The 18,305-nt window shown below is 39.8% G+C and overlaps 1 protein-coding gene across 8 annotated transcripts in view; it reads right to left on the bottom strand.

The window, feature by feature from the left end:
- Positions 1-18,305, bottom strand: part of AKAP13 (A-kinase anchoring protein 13) — a 362,601-nt gene that overhangs the window by 248,916 nt on the left and 95,380 nt on the right. For all 8 annotated transcript variants that reach the window (XM_026448352.1, XM_026448354.1, XM_026448353.2 and 5 more), the window contains one exon: positions 8,543-8,586. In XM_026448352.1, coding sequence (XP_026304137.1) covers positions 8,543-8,575 — 33 coding nt within the window. In that variant the 5' untranslated portion in view covers positions 8,576-8,586. Of the gene's footprint in view, positions 1-8,542; positions 8,587-18,305 lie in introns of those variants that run through there.

The raw sequence follows: 18,305 nt of genomic DNA, 5'->3' as shown, positions 1-18,305 counted from the left end.
TCTATAATATGAAATGTTTGCGTCTTATGGAACAGTTGTGGACTCAGTGTTCGTAATAAGACAGCTTGGTATATAGAAGAATGAAAATGAATTTCAGAGTAACCACTTCTGGGTAAAGCCCCACATGTGCCATTCACTAGATGAACCGCCTTAAGCTTGTTTTCTTTTGTATGACAAGGGTAACGAAGCAGCTTCCTCTGCTCTCGCGCTGGTAACACTGCTGTGAGAACTGCATGCATTAACATAAGGCATGCAAATATGCTTTCTTAACTATGAGGTACTACGCAAACATGAGCTCTTGTTTTTAAGGAGTTGTCATCCAGAAAGGTTACAGGTGATGCAAATGAATGTTACACAACTGCAGGTAAAGTACCCACAGAAAATGGGAGAATGAAAGGACTACTATTAAATCATATTATACACCACTTATTCAGGTTCACAAATGGACTAACAAAGCAAGTTTTGAAAATATATAGATTTTTTCCTACCAAAAAGCAATCCAGCCATGAAACAATATAAAAACAAAGAAGTATTCTTTATTACACCGTCCTCTCATAACAACAAATCTGCTTAAAATAAACAAATAAATATATATATTCCTCAATTCAAGAACATCCATTTATATCTAAATGTGGATCTTAACAATAACTAGAAATGACTAAAACTATTTTTTCCTCAAAAGTGTAGTCCAAAATATGCATGTTTAAACTTCCTAAGAATTCTGTCTGCCCAGAGTCGGCAGATCCACATTAGGATAAATTCCAGTATCCCTAAGAGATCTGACTTGACCTCAAGGCAGCAGGAGCTCTAATGTTTTCTGAGTACACACAGGGATGTGGGTTCAGATGTGATGGACGGTAGGCCCAGGGAGATTATCCAATGGTCTGTTAAATCCTACAAGATCCAGCTTTTTCCTCATCTCCTCCCTAAATCTCCAACCTCATGCAGAAGAGACTGGGCCCCTCTCCTTTGTACTCACAAGGCCCAGCCACTGTTCTGTTCCTCAAACATGTTAAGCCACTACTTCTGACTTAAGAGTTTCTGCATTTGTTCCCTTGGGCTAGAACACTTCTAGGAGCTAGGCTCCTTCAGGTTTCAGCCTAAATGACATGCCCCTCAAAGGCCTTCCCTGACCACTCAACATAAAATAGACCCTAGTCAGGCACTACCACATCGCCATTTTATTTATTTTCATAGAACTTTTCTTCCTGATATGCTATCTTGCTGTCTTCCTTCTTCTCACTACAATGCAAGTACCAGGAGGGCAGGGATCTTCTGTTTTGTTCATGGCTAAATCTCCAGCATCCAGAACAGGACTTGGCACAAACAAGGCACCTGATAAAAGAATAAATTGCCCAGCTCCAGTCCAAAGTTTACTTCCAATCCTGATATATAAGTGAAATTAAGTAACTCCAGGAATAAAATGTTTAAGGCTCAAATGCAACCCAGGTTTCTGGAACTCCTTTCCTGACTCAACTTTGTCTTCTACACCATAGTCCACTATACTAATTCCATCTACTCTTTTACCTTCTCAAAGAGCTCATCTATTCTCACAGTCAAAAGAATCAATCTTTTAGAGATAACTCAAACGATTTCACTTCAAAACCAACTTCCTTGCTCTGTAGTTTCAAGTACACACCTCCATCTATCAACAGGACACCCATGTGACTTTATTTAACATGTGTAAAGAACAAGCTCATCACCTCCTTCTCTATACCTGATGATGGCACCAGCTGTTCTCTTGGTTCTCTTTCACTCTCTCTGTCTAATAAAGCATTTGGCCCTGCTGTTTCTTTTGAAATATTTCTTGCATCTGCCACTGCCTCTCCATCTTTCCTCTCTCTAAACGATCCAGGCCCTCATACCAAGAAGGATACTACTAAGCTACTCAGAGTTTTTAGCACTACCACTAAATGGACCTGAAAATGCAATTCTTATAAATTCATCTGGCAATAATCATTACTTTTGTGGAGGCTGTGAGAAAAACCCAACTGAGTGATATAACTAGCTGGCCTAACATAAAGGTTGTATTCATACAATCGGAGCTAACAGACAGGAAAACCAAGGCATAGCCATATTGAGCTACCGGTCTCCAAAGTTTCAGCCCAGTGTCCTGCACATTTTACAGTGAACATTTCATCGAAAATAATTCATTAAAACAGCTTCATTTAAACTTTCAACAGTACTGCCACCTGTACACTTTGGAACCTTTCTTACATTTTAAACTATTGCAACGCATTCTGGACACATCTTTATTCAAAGGCTGATTAAAATATTTATTTGGAGTCCAGTCTATATGTCTTAACTGACAGATAAAACTTCTTCTCCGGGTATAGTGCTTTTCCTTATTTAGTAGCAATATTCTCTCTTCTACTGATGATACTCACCCCTGGCAGATCCCAAATATGATCTAAAAGAAAATCTTCACAATCTTTGTTCTCTTGCTTATTTCTTTCCCTAGGTGCAGAGAACTGCCCACCACCCTGTTCAATGGGATATCATAAAACAGCTACTTTTCCTCACCAAAACAGCATAAATCCTGGCAACTTGACTCAGATCACTGAGAATCCAATACACTGTTACTGTCCTTTTAAAAAGGGGATAACATACTGCCCCACTAAGTATTACTGCTGATGGACATACTTGAATCCTGAGGTTTAAAGAAGTATTCTCCTGTAGAGCCTGCTCACGTCAATTAAACACAAAATCATATACAAAGCACTTAGTGTAAGTATTAAGTATGTTATTCAGAACTGAGCTGTGCTTCCCTAACAGAATGAAACTTTTTAAAGCTTAACAAGGTTTACAGTGGTTTCTATGACTTAAGTCCAGAAAACAAAGGTTCAATTCACAATTTACCACCAATTAACTGTGCATCTTATCACAACATCTTCAGACCTCATTTCCTCATGTCTAAAATGGAGAGGTTGAAGCATATATTAGCTAAAGTATTTACTAACTCTAAAGTTCTCAGGCTCCATGAGGGCAAGATCAGAGAGCTTCTAACTGATCTAACCGCATTTATACTCTCCTTTCCAATTATCGTTTATCACTAATTTCCCCAAACTACTACTCTATTAGTTTTCTACTGCTGTTACAACAAATTATCACAAACTCAGTGGCTTAAGACAACACAAATTTATTATCATATTATCATTTCTGAAAGTTAGAAGTCCGAAATGACTTTCACTTATTTAAAAATCAAGGTGCCAGCAGGGCTGTGTTCCTTCTAAAGTCTCTGTGTGGAGAAAGTGTTCTTTTGCTATTTCCAGCTTCTAGAGCTGCATTCCGTGGCTCATGTGCTCCTTCCTCCCTGTTCTAAGCCAGCAGTGTAGTATCTTCAAATCTCTGACTCTGACCACTGACTCTCCTGATACTCCCTCTCTCTCTCATGAGAACCCCTGCAATTACACTGGGACACACAGATATTTCAGAATAACCTCCCATCTTAAGATCCTTAATTTAATCAAGTATGAAAAGTTCCTTTTGCCATGTAAGGTAAATAGTCACAGGTTCTAGGGATTGAGAAGTGAATAAATTTGGGGGAGCCATCCTTCCGCATAACACAACTACTTATTTACAACAGTTCCCTAATTAAAAACCTTTAATAACCAAAACCAGACAAAGACATCACAAGAAAACTATAGAACACATCTCTATGTATAGACACAAAAGTCCTCAAAATACTTTCAAAACAAATCCAACAACATATAAAAAAGATTGTACAGCATGATCAAATGATACTTATCTCAGGAATGCCAGGTTGGCTTAACATTAAAAATTCAACCAAGGCAGCCTGGCAACACAGCAAGAACTTATCTCTAAAAATAAAAACAGGCTGAGCACGATGGCTCATTCTGTAATCCCAGCACTCTGGGAGGCCGAGGTGGAAGGATAACTTGAGCCCAGCCTGGGCAGCATAGTCAGATCTCGTCTCCACAAAAAATAAAAAATTTAAAAAAAATAGCTGGGCATAGGTGCACATGCCTGTGGTTCCAGCTACTCAGGAGGCTGAGGTGGGAAGAAGATCACTTGGGCCTAGGAGATCGCAACTACAGGGAGTCATGGAACACCCTGTCTCAATAAATATGTAAATAAATAGCCAGGCATGGTGGCGAACACCTGTAGTCCTGGCTGCTCAGGAGGCTGAGGTGGGATGATCCCTTAAGCCCAGGAGTTCCACAATGCTGTGACCTATGATCATGTCACTGTACTCCAGCCTGGGTGACAGAGCAAGGTCCCATCTCTTCAAATAAATAAAAACTAATTCAATCAATGTAATATATCACATTAATGAAAGGAAAAAAACCTACATGGCCATCTCAACATAGAAAGATCACCTGACAAAATCCAACATGTTTTCATAATAAAAACAGTCAAACTAGGAATAGAAGGGAACGCCCTCATCTAACAAAAGGTACCTGTGAAAAACCCACACCTAACAACATCATACTTAATGGTGAAAACATGGATGCTTTCTCTTTAAGATCAGTAACAAGACAAGGATGTTTGCGGTCACCACTTCTATTCAATGTTGTACCAGAGATGCTTCTCAGGGCAATTAGGCAAGAAAAAGAAATAAAAGGTATCCAGATTGGAAGGGAAGAAAACGATCTCCGATTACTTGATCCTGTACAGAGAAAATTCTAAGGCATCCACTTAAAAACTGTGGACAAACAAGCTAGATTATAGTTTGTAACGCATCTCTGACACAAGGCTATAGTTTCACAGATCGGAACGCAAAAATCAACAGTATTTCTATATATAAGCAATGAACAATCAAAAACTGAACAACCGGCCAGGTGCGGTGGCTCACGCCTATAAACCCAGCACTTTGGGAGGCTGAGGCAGGTGGATCACAAGGTCAGGAGTTTGAGACCACCCTGGCTAACACAGTGAAACCCCTACTAAAAACACAAAAATTTAGCTGGGCGTGGTGGCAGGCGCCTGTAGTCTCAGCTACTCAGGAGGCTGAGGCAGGAGAACGGCGTGAAGCCTGGAGGCGGAGCTTCCAGTGAGCCAAGATCACGCCACTGCACTGCAGCCTGGACGACAGAGCAAGACTCCATCTCAAAATTAACAGCATCAAAATGAATAAAATCATAAGCAACAAATTTCAAGGAAGTACCAAGTTCATACAGTGAAAACTACAAAACACTGTTGAAAGAAATCAAAGACAACCTAAATGAAAGGAATCAAATTCAGAGTACAGAAAAAATTCCTCACATTTATGATCAATTTCAACAAGGATGCCCAAGACAATTCAATGGGGGAAAGAACAATCTTTTCAACAAACGGTGCTGGAACAACTACAGATTCACATGCAAAAGAAAAAAGCTGGACTCTTCCCTTACAAAATACACCAAAATGAACTCTCAGATTACATACCTAAATGTAAGAGCTAAACCTATAAAATTCCTAGATGAAAACATAGGAATAAATCTCTGTGACTTTGGGTTAGGCACATTCTTCTTAGATATGCAAAAAACAAAACAAAACAAGCAACAACAGAACATTATCAAAACTGAAATTTTTTTTTGCTTGAAAGGATTGCATCAAGAAAGTAAAATGACTACCCACAGAATTATAGAAAAATTTTGCAAACCATGTATCTAATAAGGGACTTGTAATCAGAATATACAAAGAACCCTTACAATTCAATAAGACAACTCAATTTAAAAATGGGAAAAGGATCTGAATAGGCATTTCTCCAAAGATACAGAAAAACAGCCAATAAGCACATAAAAAGATGCTCAAAATCATTCATCACTTAGGAAATGCAAATTAAAAACACAATGAGGTATCACTTCATGCCCATTAGGGTAGCTATAAATCAGTAAGTCAGAAAACTTGTGTTGGCAAGCACATGGAAACACTGAAGTCCTTATACACTGCTGGTAGGAATGTAAAATGGTGCAGCCACTGTGGAAAACAGTTTTCCAATTTCTCAAAATGTTAAACACAGTTATCATACACCCAAGCAATTCCACTCTTAGGTATATGCCCAAGAGAAATGAAAACATATGTCTTCACCAGAACTTGCTGTTCACAGCAGCATTATGCATAATAGACCAAAAGTGGAAACAACTCAATTGCCCATCAACTGGTGAATGGGTAAGTAAAATGTGATATATCCAGGCACTGGACTGTCATTCATTAATAAAAAGAACAAGGTACTGATCAATGCTCTAACATGGGTGAATCTTGAAAACATTATGCTAAAGAAGCCAGTCATAAAAGGACATGTATTCCATGATTTTATACATACATATATATATTATATGAACTTTCTACACACACACATATATATGACCGTTCTGTGTGTGTGTATATATACACATGAATTTCCAGAATAGGTGTATCAATAAAGACAGAAAGTATATAAGTGGTTGCCACAGGCTGAGAGGAGCAGGGAATGGTGAGTGACTGCTAATGGATATGGTGCTTTCTTGGGGAATGATGAAATGTTCTGGTCAGATAATGGTGATGACTACAAAACTGTATACACACGAAAAACCAAAGAATCACACAGTTTAAAAGGGAGAGCCTGGGCACGGTGGCTCACACCTGTAATCCCAGCACTTTGGGAGCCTGAGGCGGGTGGATCACGAGGTCAGGAGATTGGGACCATCCTGGCTAACATGGTAAAACCCCATCTCTACTAAAAATACAAAAAATTAAATTAGCCAGGTGTGGTGGCAGGCGCCTGTAGTCCCAGCTACTCGGGAGGCTGAGGCAAGAGAATGGCAAGAACCCGGGAGGCGGAGCTTGTAGTGAGCTGAGATCACGCCATTGCACTCCATCCAGCCTGGGTGACACAGCGAGATTCCATCTCAAAAAATAAAAATAAAAAAAAAAGTGGGGGGAATTTAGCCCGGCCTGGTGGCATGCATGCGCTTGTACTCCCAGTTACTCGGGAGGCTGAAGCAGGCCTGCTTGAGCCCAGGACTTCAAGGCTGCAGTGAGCTACGATCGCTCCACCACACTCCAACAAGAATGACAGCACGAGACCCATTTTCCTGAAAAACAAAAAAGAAAAAACTCAAGGTACTCAGCTCACATGCAAACTCACTGGTAAACATAAATTATCTCTAAGTAGTCTAGAAAGAAAATGAGCACATAAAACATCTTCTAAAAACACGTTACATTTAACATAAAAATCAGCTATGCAGAAGTTATATGAATATTTTATGCTGGAAAGGTAAATGATTATTATTACTACAGAATGGTTAAGTATATTTATGTATTTATGTATACATGCATAAAAGGAACAGCATCTTTAAAATAAGCACTATCAATGGCTTCTTGGTGGTCACAAAACAAAATCCTCACACCTTTGTCTTGCCTCACAATTGAGCTTTATCCATCTTTTCTGGCCTATCTCCCATTATTCCCTGACACAAACTCAGGTGGGCCAGAGTTTCCACTGACCATCTCCCCACTATTCACCCAACACTGTGTTCACTGCCTCCCATTCCTGACCATTTGCCTATTGCCTTCAACTAATTCTGGGGACGTTTCATCCCACTAAATGACCCTTATTCTTCAAGGCCTACCTTAAGTCTTATAACAAATTTTCTCACCCACTCCAGAGCATAGCAACCCAGGATCTACTCGCCTCTCATAGCTCTAACCATCCACAACCCGAAGCTGGCTTCTCATCAAATGGACACTTTTCACCACCCAAATTCAACTAATTCACTTTTTTTTTTTTTTTGGAGACGGAGTCTCGCTCTGTCGCCAGGATGGAGTGCAGTGGCGCAATCTCACCTCACTGCAACCTCCGCCTCCCACGTTCAAGCAATTCTCCTGCCTCAGCCTCCCAGGTACCTGGGACTACAGGCACGTGTCACCATGCCCAGCTAATTTTTTCTATTTTTAGTAGAGATGTGATTTCACCATGTTGGTCAGACTGGTCTTGAACTCCTGACCTCGTGATCTGCCCGTCTCAGCCTCCCAAAGTGTTGGGATTACAGGCGTGAGCCACCACACCCAGCCAATTAATTCACTCTTACAATAATAAAGACTGGTCACCTAGAGCCTACGTTTTCCAGCCTTGATTCAATCATTTACCAATTTTATTTTCTAAGTCCCTCACTTTAGGGAGATGAGCTTTCACGCAGAGTCCTAAAGAAAAGAGCACTCTTGCCAATGACATAGTGCCATCTAGTTGCAACATAAGGTAAATCACAATGGCAGTAGGAGGATCTCCACACTGCTTTTACAGGAATGCACTGAAGGTAAAAAATAAGAAGCTACAGTACTGTTTGGTAAGACAATTTGTTTCATATGTGCATACTATCGCCCTGACTAAACTAACTCTCAAGTCATACAGTTATTATTTTGTTTTCAGTTCCACGTACAGATTAGCCATTTAGTATTTACTAAATCAAACTCAATTTCTGAAGACTTACACAAATATATTCATGCATATATGGTTAAAATTTTCCTTGATAATCTATCACGTGAGAGTGTGGCTTACTATAACAACTAAACAGAACAGATAAATACAAAATGAAAAGAAATCTCATGATTTACTCACATATAAGGGAGCTTGTTGTGGATTAAGTTTCATGACCCAGGACACTGAAACAGAAATGGAATAAATGAGAATAAAATCAAAAGTTGTCATCAAAAATATATAAGCCACCTAAAGTCCTAGGTGTCAAGCATAGCTCTATGAGTACAATCCCATGCCCAAGATTACCATATGCCCAGCTGTATACTATACACTAAGAGACTCAGGAAGGAAGCGGGGTCAGGGATTGATCCCAGACTCAATCTTTTCAAGTGGGCAAGAAAGATTTTCCGATTGAAAAATAAAGACAAAAGGCTTCACTGTCACAGAAGTTTCAACAACAAATAGGATATTTAAAACAGTTATCAAAGCAAAACCATTGTACGTTCACATACGTTTTTACCTAGTCCCTCAAACTCACAAAATGCTGTTTACTCGTGGACTCCTTCCAGTCTTACTACGGAGCCTGGAAAGTGACGGGAGGATTGCAAGGGCCACTGGAACTCTCTTCCTCAATTCCCCTTCTCTGAGAAGGGAGGCTACAGCTTGCCTCTCTAACCACTAAAAGGCATGACCCTCCTCCTCAGAGTTAATAGCTGGATTCCCTGATTGTTATTTTCACCAAATGAATTCTCATAAAAATCCCATTAAGATTTAGAGAAGGCTTCCAGGGTTGAATTCCTGAACATTAAGAATAGCCTGTTCTTAAAGGTTGAACTTGGAGATTGGACCAGGACTTCATCTAGGCTATAAATGCTCAGCATGGTAGGTCCTTTACCAAACACCCTGAATTTGAGTATAAAGTGATCTCATCCTCTTAAGAGTCAGAGAAACAGAACCAAGTGACTTCACTATAATTTGATCTGAGGAAGTTTCTTACTCACAACAGGTAAATGAAGGCACATACTAACCAGCAATATAAACAACAGTATAAACTTTCATACATGAAAAAAAAAACAGACAAAATCCCAAACTTCATGTTCTAACATATCACAAAAGCCTCACTAACAATAAATTGAAATGACCAAATGTTTGAACTCAAAAGCAATGCCTTGATAGCCTAACTATGCCTAACTGAAATAACAGAACCCTCTCGATATTAAAATCCTCACAGATCTGCCACAGATCAAGCTGCGTTATGTCCTGGATCAAGACTTCACCAAAAAGCAGTTAGCACACGCTTGAGAGCGAAAAAATCTACATCGGCCTCCTAAATGCAATCATCTCCACACCAGTTGCAGGCCCCAAGCTTCAGTGTGTTCTGCTGGACAACGCAGTAGAAAGCTGACAAGCAGGTGGCTTTCCCACACTGACTGAACCACCTCCGGGCCCATGCCCGTTCATTCTCTGGTCCACCCCATGCGCTATAGCAGACCTCCTGGCTCAGGGTACTCTTACCTTCCTGACTGCCTTCACTTAATGACTTTGTAACTTTAGGTGTAAAAATTATCTGCAGAAATCCACACTGAAAACCAAGCTTGAGAAAGGCAGCAATAACCAACCAACATTTTTACAAGAACAAAGTCAATTTCAAGCCCATCAGATTCAAATAGCAAGCACCGATGAAAATGAAAGATTGAAAGGCTTGAGGACCTTCTCAATGTATTAAATATCCATGTAATTTACAATTAAGCTCACTGTGCTCACTGGACTTTTAATCAGCTTTCCAGGTCCTGCTCAGACTTGCCTAGGACAAGGGAATGAAAGAACCTATAAATGTATGGACCAATCTACCTTAACTAACTTGTTAAGTGTTCCTGCATCAAGCAGAAGAAATATCAGTGAAATTGATACAGGAATTAACACCTTGTTAATCCACAAAAATTAAAAGAGTATCGTACAATCCTGTGGCTTCCTTGGGCCACACTAGAAGAATTGTCTTGCACCACACATAAAATACACTAACACTAGTAATAGCTGATAGGCTTTAAAGAAAATTGCAAAAAAAAGAAAATCTCATAATTTGTTTGTTTTTGAGATGGAGTCTGGCTCTGTCGCCCAGGCTCAAGCACAGTGGCACGATCTTGGTTCACTGCAACCTCTGCCATCTGGGTTCAAGCAATTCTCCTGCCTCAGCCTCCCAAGTAGCTGAGAATACTGGCACCCACCACAACACCCAGCTAATTTTTTGTATTTTTAGTAGAGACAGGGTTTCACTATGATGGCCAGGCTGCTCTTGAACTCCTGACCTCAGGTGATCCATCCGCCTTAGTCTCCTAAAGTGCTGGGATTACAGGCGTGAGCCACCATGCCCAACCAATGTTTTAAGAAAGTTTACGAATTTGTGTTGGGCCACATTCAAAGTCCTCACAGGATGCAGCCTGTGGGCCACAGTTTGGACAAGCTTGGATTAGAGAAATCTACAGAGACAAACTAGTGACTTAGCAGGCCTCTGATGTTTCATGATTTGCAAGAAACTTAGGATGACTATGTGTAAAGACCATAAACATCAATTTAACTGAATGGTTCCCACCACACTGGAATGAGGAAGCTGAGCAAACTCAGGGGACTCTTAAGAAAGGGCTGATGTCATCTGAACTGTTTGGAATTATAAACTCCTCTAAACATTTTTCAAAGCCAGAACTCATAAGAGTCATTCTGATACAAGGATTAAAAGAGGGATGACAAAGTGTCTGGCCCCCACACTGGTCAAAGGGACAGGTCATTGTTATGCTGGCAACACAGGCTGTTCAAAAGAATGCATCTGTCAAAAGGAATCAAAGTAATGACCCCAGAAGGCTCCAGAAACAGACTGGTAAATTCAGGTTGCTTTTAGACTTCCACAATGCTGACACACAAGGGGAAGGACAAAACTGACATTTACAGAGCATTATATTTGATATTACATTTAATCCCCATTAAAAAGATACTATTTCCCCTATTTCACTAGTGAAAAAAATTGATCTTTCAAAGGTTAAATCATTTAACACCAAGGTCAAAGGATAAGTTGGAGAGACCAGATTCAAACCCAGTCTGACGTTAAAACATGTTTTTCCCCCCGCATCATAAGAGGCTCTCCTGCTAATGACCTCAAAATTTAAAAACTGACTTGCCCTACACCTCCAGCCCCATCCTACAAACTTTCCCTGACGTTGTCAATTCAGCTGTCATTGTGTACCCACAATGTGCCAGACACCACACTCAAGATTCTGTAGGTACAGAAGGAACAGACAAAAATCCCTACCTTCATAGATACTATTCTAGGGGTAACACAGGTAAATAAAACATTAAAATAAATAGTTTTCACATAGTAACAAATTCTATAGAGAAAAATAAAACAGAAGAAGGAATAGCAAATGAGGGAGATACCATTTTAAACATGGTGCTGAGGGAAGGCCTCCCTGAGAAAGATATCATTTACCCCCAAAATACAAAAGCAAGTAATACAAAAAACAGGTAAAAGGTGTTCTAGACACTTACAACCTGCCACAACATTGAGAACTCAGGGTTCTGATGCAAAACCTCACTGCATATAAAAGGATTAACTTATTTTATACATTTAAACTAACTCTACTTAAGAACTATGTTCTAAAGGAAAGAGCGTATTACAGGAAGGCAGTTTTCAGTCAGAGTAAACACACTTAAAAACTAAACCTATTGAAAGACCAAGACCCACTGAAAGTCTTTGCTGTGTCAGATTTTTGACCAAAAGGAAAATTAAAGAAACACACCATGCCCATCCAATGATTTCACCGAGGAATTTTAAGAGAGAAAATGCGACTTCTTCCTCACCCAGTAGCCAGTGAAATGACTGAGCAAATTCACAAGTTCACTGGGGCTGCTTTCAGGTAACACAGGGACAATACATGACAGACACAGTGGAACCCTACAGGTTGCCTAGTATTTGAAAGACTGTGAAGAGGAGGAAATGTCAAAATTCAAAGTCTTAAAAGATGTGGTTTTAAGTATGTTCATCAATTTCACCACTCAGGAGTAAAGCCAGCTATAGTTGTAAGGAATCAGAAATATGAGGGGTGTGAAATAAGCCGAAGCACACTAGTTAAGGATTTGTATTCTTCCTACATTTTCCACTTTATTTTATAATGCTGAAAAAAAATACATTTAATAGTTTTTTGCTGTACAAAAGAGACATACTCACTTTATGTCAAAATAAGAGTCACTCAATTTCAATACAACTATCTCAATTTATAAATTAACATTCTCCCCCACTGCCCACACATAGTAAGTCTCTTACGGTGTTGTTGATTAGAGAAACAAAAGTTGCTGCTACAATTCTCTTCCTGCATTTTAATATAAACAATCATCAGTCTTTTCTTCATAGAGTGCAGTGTGGACACCATCATCAGAATGTACCAGCGCTGGGTATACAAAGTTCACAAAGATTAGCAATAGCAAAAGTTTGGAGATTTTTGAAATTCATGCTGCCGGCACAGAACTACGTAAAAACTCAATCACTATAGAGGACCACACAGAAACTCAGGCATGAAGTTACATGGTTGTGTGACTGGTTTGGGAGATGGAACAGAAAGCATTTCCACCAACCCATAATGTCTGAGCAAATGACTGCAAAACCTCAGAAGCTACGAAAATGTTTATATACTAACCAAATACCCCTTGGTAAGCCAAAGAAACAGTGTGTACCCTTAGGCCGGATGTGGTGGCACATGCCTGTAATCGCAGAATTCTGGGAGGCCGAGGCAGGTGCATCACCTCAGGTCAGGAGTTTGAGACCATCCTGGCCAACATGGTGAAACCCCGTCTCTATAAAAAATACAAAAATTAGCCGGGTGTGGTGGCAGGCACCTGTAATCCCAGTTACTGGGGAGGCTGAGGCATGAGAATCGTTTGAACCTGGGAGGCGGAGGTTGCAGGGAGCCCAGATGGTGCCATTGTACTCCAACCTGGGCAAAAAGAAAGAAACTCTGTCTCAAAGAAAAAAAAAAAAGAAGAAGAAGAAGAAAGAAACAGTATGTCTCTATGTCTCTATCCAACAGCTTTACACATCTCACAGATATTTGCAGCTTAACCCCCTCACCCCCACCACCTACATTTCAATACAGGAAAAGTAATAGGGTGCCATACAATATTCTCTAGATAATAAATCAAATTAAATCCCAAGTCCTCTACATTTAATTGTATTACCTTGAGCAAGTCACTTAACTTGTCTGAATCTTAGCCTTCTTATCTGTAGAAAGAGCATAATAATGCTTGCCTATACTGTGGGGTTAGCAGAAGAGATGATCCAGGTAAAGTATTAAAGCACAATGACAGACACACAGCAGAAGCCACTGCTTCTTCCTCTTGCAGAATTCCTGAGTCTCAATGGAGACTAATCCCATGTAAGATACTTTGAAATCCATAAATGGCTAAATGAAAGGCTTCAGATACTCAGAAACGCCTTTCTGGTAACTTCTTAAAATACACTGCTAGGTAAACTACATTCTAAAATATAATACAATAATCATAGAAAAGAATCTGGAGGAACAAATACCAAAATGTTAAGTGTACATATCTCTGGAGATTACAGGAAACTTTCATCCCTAAATAATCTGTTTCTTAACTGTAACTATTCAAATAATGAACAGATACTACTTTTTAATAGGAAGAAACATTATACACAGCACATCTGTTTTAAAGTCCCTTGTCATTCAATACGTCACAACTGTACTGGAAGTAAGTAAAAAGACACCGTTTCCTAAATGTGTAAAACTGAAGAAATCTACAATCTTCACCAAAAGTCCCTAGAACCATAAAAAAAAATTAAAATGAGAACACATCCAGAGGTATATTAACATCAATCAAATTCACTATTCTTTAGTCACACCTACACATGCTACTACAGAAGCCTTTAACAAGCCCTCCACTGTTAATGACATGCCCCTAAAAAGGGGGTGGGGAGTCACAGGCCCAACATCATGTAACAAACTAGAAACCCTTCTGTACCTGTTAACTTGGTGATCTCAGCATATTTCCTAAGGACCAGCTGTCCAGGTCTGACATACCTACCACATCAATTGACAGGGTTTTTGTCACTCTCAACAGGGAAGTTTCCAAATCGACAAAAAAAAAAAAAAAAATGGGAGGTGGCAAACCACCCCTACATCTGCTCCCAGTACCAACAGGCGGACAGCAGCTGTTTGGGACTCAGCCAAGTATAAACAGAGCATTTTTACCTGCAGGGTACTTCCATGGCACAATGTGCTTCAAATGAATTTCCATGGCCAGGGATCCTGCTAAGACTGGGCTACAGTCAATCCTTCAAAACCCACAAATATTTCGCGTGAGGGTTAACGTGGAAATGACAATGCATACTTTGGATTCTTGTAAAAGAGTCAATGTTCAGCTCTTCCTCCAGGAAAATAACAGGATCCAAAAACTCTTTCCTTCATCCCACGGAGCCTGGGCTGGTGGCTATAAAACTATCATGCCCTGGTTGGGGAGGCTGGGAGTAAGAGCTAGAAATTCTGAATAATGGAAGAAGACCAGGATACAAAGAGTAAATAGGCTTTTCCTGTTGAAGATGCCAAGTTCTACCAAAAACGCAAAATACCACATGGGCCAAATACATTTCCTGAATAAAGGACTGAGGAAGTCTTACAAGACGCTCACGGATGCTTTACTTTTGTTTGCAACTACATTAATAATTGAGCAGTTAGTTTTATTTTATGTATTTATTTATTTATTTTTATTATACTTTAAGTTCTAGGGTACATGTGCATAACGTGCAGGTTTGTTACCTATGTATACTTGTGCCATGTTGGTGTGCTGCACCCATCAACTCGTCAGCACCCATCAATTCATCATTTATATCATGTATAACTCCCCAATACAATCCCTTCCCCCTCCCCCCGCCCCATGATAGGCCCCAGTGTGTGATGTTCCCCTTCCCGAGTCCAAGTGAGCTCATTGTTCAGTTCCCACCTATGAGTGAGAACATGTGGTGTTTGGTTTTCTCTTCTTGTGATAGTTTGCTAAGAATGATGGTTTCCAGCTGCATCCATGTCCCTACAAAGGACGCAAACTCATCCGTTTTCATGGCTGCATAGTATTCCATGGTATATATGTGCCACATTTTCTTAATCCAGTCTGTCACTGATGGACATTTGGGTTGATTCCAAGTCTTTGCTATTGTGAATAGTGCCGCAATAAACATACGTGTGCATGTGTCTTTGTAGCAGAATAATTTATAATCCTTTGGGTATATACCCAGTAGTGGGATGGCTGGGTCATATGGTACATCTAGTTCTAGATCCTTGAGGAATTGCCATACTGTTTTCCATAATGGTTGAACTAGTTTACAATCCCACCAACAGTGTAAAAGTGTTCCTATTTCTCCACATCCTCTCCAACACCTGTTGTTTCCTGATTTTTTAATGATTGCCGTTCTAACTGGTGTGAGTTGGTATCTCAATGTGCTTTTGATTTGCATTTCTCTGATGGCAAGTGATGATGAGCATTTTTTCATGTGTCTGTTGGCTGTATGAATGTCTTCTTTTGAGAAATGTCTGTTCATATCCTTTCCCCACTTTTGGATGGGGTTGTTTTTTTCTTGTATATTTGTTTGAGTTCTTTGTAGATTCTGGATATTAGCACTTTGTCAGATGAGTAGATTGCAAAAATTTTCTCCCATTCTGTAGGTTGCCTGTTCACTCTGATGGTAGTTTCCTTTGCTGTGCAGAAGCTCTTTAGTTTAATGAGATCCCATTTGTCAATTTTGGCTTTTGCTGCTGTTGCTTTTGGTGTTTTAGACGTGAAGTCCTTGCCCATGCCTATGTCCTGAATGGTACTACCTAGATTTTCTTCTAGGGTTTTTATGGTATTAGGTCTAACATTTAAGTCTCTAATCCATCTTGAATTAATCTTTGTAAAAGGAGTAAGGAAAGGATCCAGTTTCAGCTTTCTACTTATGGCTAGCCAATTTTCCCAGCACCATTTATTAAATAGGGAAACCTTTTCCCATTTCTTGTTTCTCTCAGGTTTCTCAAAGATCAGATGGCTGTAGATGTGTGGTATTATTTCTGAGGACTCTGTTCTGTTCCATTGGTCTATATCTCTGTTTTGGTACCAGTACCATGCTGTTTTGGTTACTGTAGCCTTGTAGTATATTTTGAAGTCAGGTAGTGTGACGCCTCCAGCTTTGTCCTTTTGACTTAGGATTGTCTTGGCAATGCGGGCTCTTTTTTGGTTCCATATGAACTTTAAAGCAGTTTTTTCCAATTCGGTGAAGAAACTCATTGGTAGCTTGATGGGGATGGCATTGAATCTATAAATAACCTTGGGCAGTATGGCCATTTTCACGATATTGATTCTTCCTATCCATGAGCATGGTATGTTCTTCCATTTGTTTGTGTCCTCTTTTATTTCACTGAGCAGTGGTTTGCAGTTCTCCTTGAAGAGGTCCTTTACATCCCTTGTAAGTTGGATTCCTAGGTATTTTATTCTCTTTGAAGCAATTGTGAATGGAAGTTCATTCATGATTTGGCTCTCTGCTTGTCTGTTACTGGTGTATAAGAATCCTTGTGATTTTTGCACATTAATTTTGTATCCTGAGACTTTGCTGAAGTTGCTTATCAGCTTAAGGAGAGTTGGGGCTGAGACGATGGGGTTTTCTAAATATACAATCATGTCATCTGCAAACAGGGACAATTTGACTTCTTCTTTTCCTAACTGAATACCCTTTATTTCTTTCTCTTGCCTGATTGCCCTAGCCAGAACTTCCAACACCATGTTGAATAGGAGTGGTGAGAGAGGGCATTCCTGTCTTGTGCCAGTTTTCAAAGGGAATTTTTCCAGTTTTTGCCCATTCAGTATGATATTAGCTGTGGGTCTGTCATAAATAGCTCTCATTATTTTGAGGTACGTTCCATCGATACCGAATTTATTGAGCGTTTTTAGCATGAAGGGCTGCTGAATTTTGTCAAAAGCCTTCTCTGCATCTATTGAGATAATCATGTGGTTCTTGTCTTTGGTTCTGTTGATATGCTGGATTACGTTTATTGACTTGCGAATGCTGAACCAGCCTTGCATCCCAGGGATGAAGCCCACTTGATCATGGTGGATAAGCTTTTTGATGTGCTGCTGAATCCGGTTTGCCAGTATTTTATTGAGGATTTTTACATCGATGTTCATCAGGGATACTGGTCTAAAATTCTCTTTTTTTGTTGTGTCTCTGCCAGGCTTTGGTATCAGGATGATGTTGGCCTCATAAAATGAGTTAGGGAGGATTCCCTCTTTTTCTATTGATTGGAATAGTTTCAGAAGGAATGGTACCAGCTCCTCCTTGTACCTCTGGTAGAATTCAGCTGTGAATCCATCTGGTCCTGGGCTTTTTTTGGTGGGTAGGCTATTAATTGTTGCCTCAATTTCAGAGGCTGCTATTGGTCTATTCAGGGATTCAACTTCTTCCTGGTTTAGTCTTGGAAGAGTGTACGTGTCCAGGAAATTATCCATTTCTTCTAGATTTTCTAGTTGATTTGCATAGAGGTGTTTATAGTATTCTCTGATGGTAGTTTGTATTTCTGTGGGGTCGGTGGTGATATCCCCTTTATCATTTTTTATTGCGTCTATTTGATTCCTCTCTCTTTTCTTCTTTATTAGCCTTGCTAGCGGTCTGTCAATTTTGTTGATCTTTTCAAAAAACCAACTCCTGGATTCATTGATTTTTTGGAGGGTTTTTTGTGTCTCTATCTCCTTCAGTTCTGCTCTGATCTTAGTTATTTCTTGCCTTCTGCTAGCTTTTGAATGTGTTTGCTCTTGCCTCTCTAGTTCTTTTAATTGTGATGTTAGAGTGTCAATTTTAGATCTTTCCTGCTTTCTCTTGTGGGCA

This window comes from Piliocolobus tephrosceles, chromosome 6 (genome assembly GCF_002776525.5).
Source record: "Piliocolobus tephrosceles isolate RC106 chromosome 6, ASM277652v3, whole genome shotgun sequence".
Taxonomy (NCBI): domain Eukaryota; kingdom Metazoa; phylum Chordata; class Mammalia; order Primates; family Cercopithecidae; genus Piliocolobus; species Piliocolobus tephrosceles.
The sequence above is the reverse complement of the archived record's forward strand: the minus strand, read 5'-3'. Positions and strand labels throughout refer to the sequence as shown.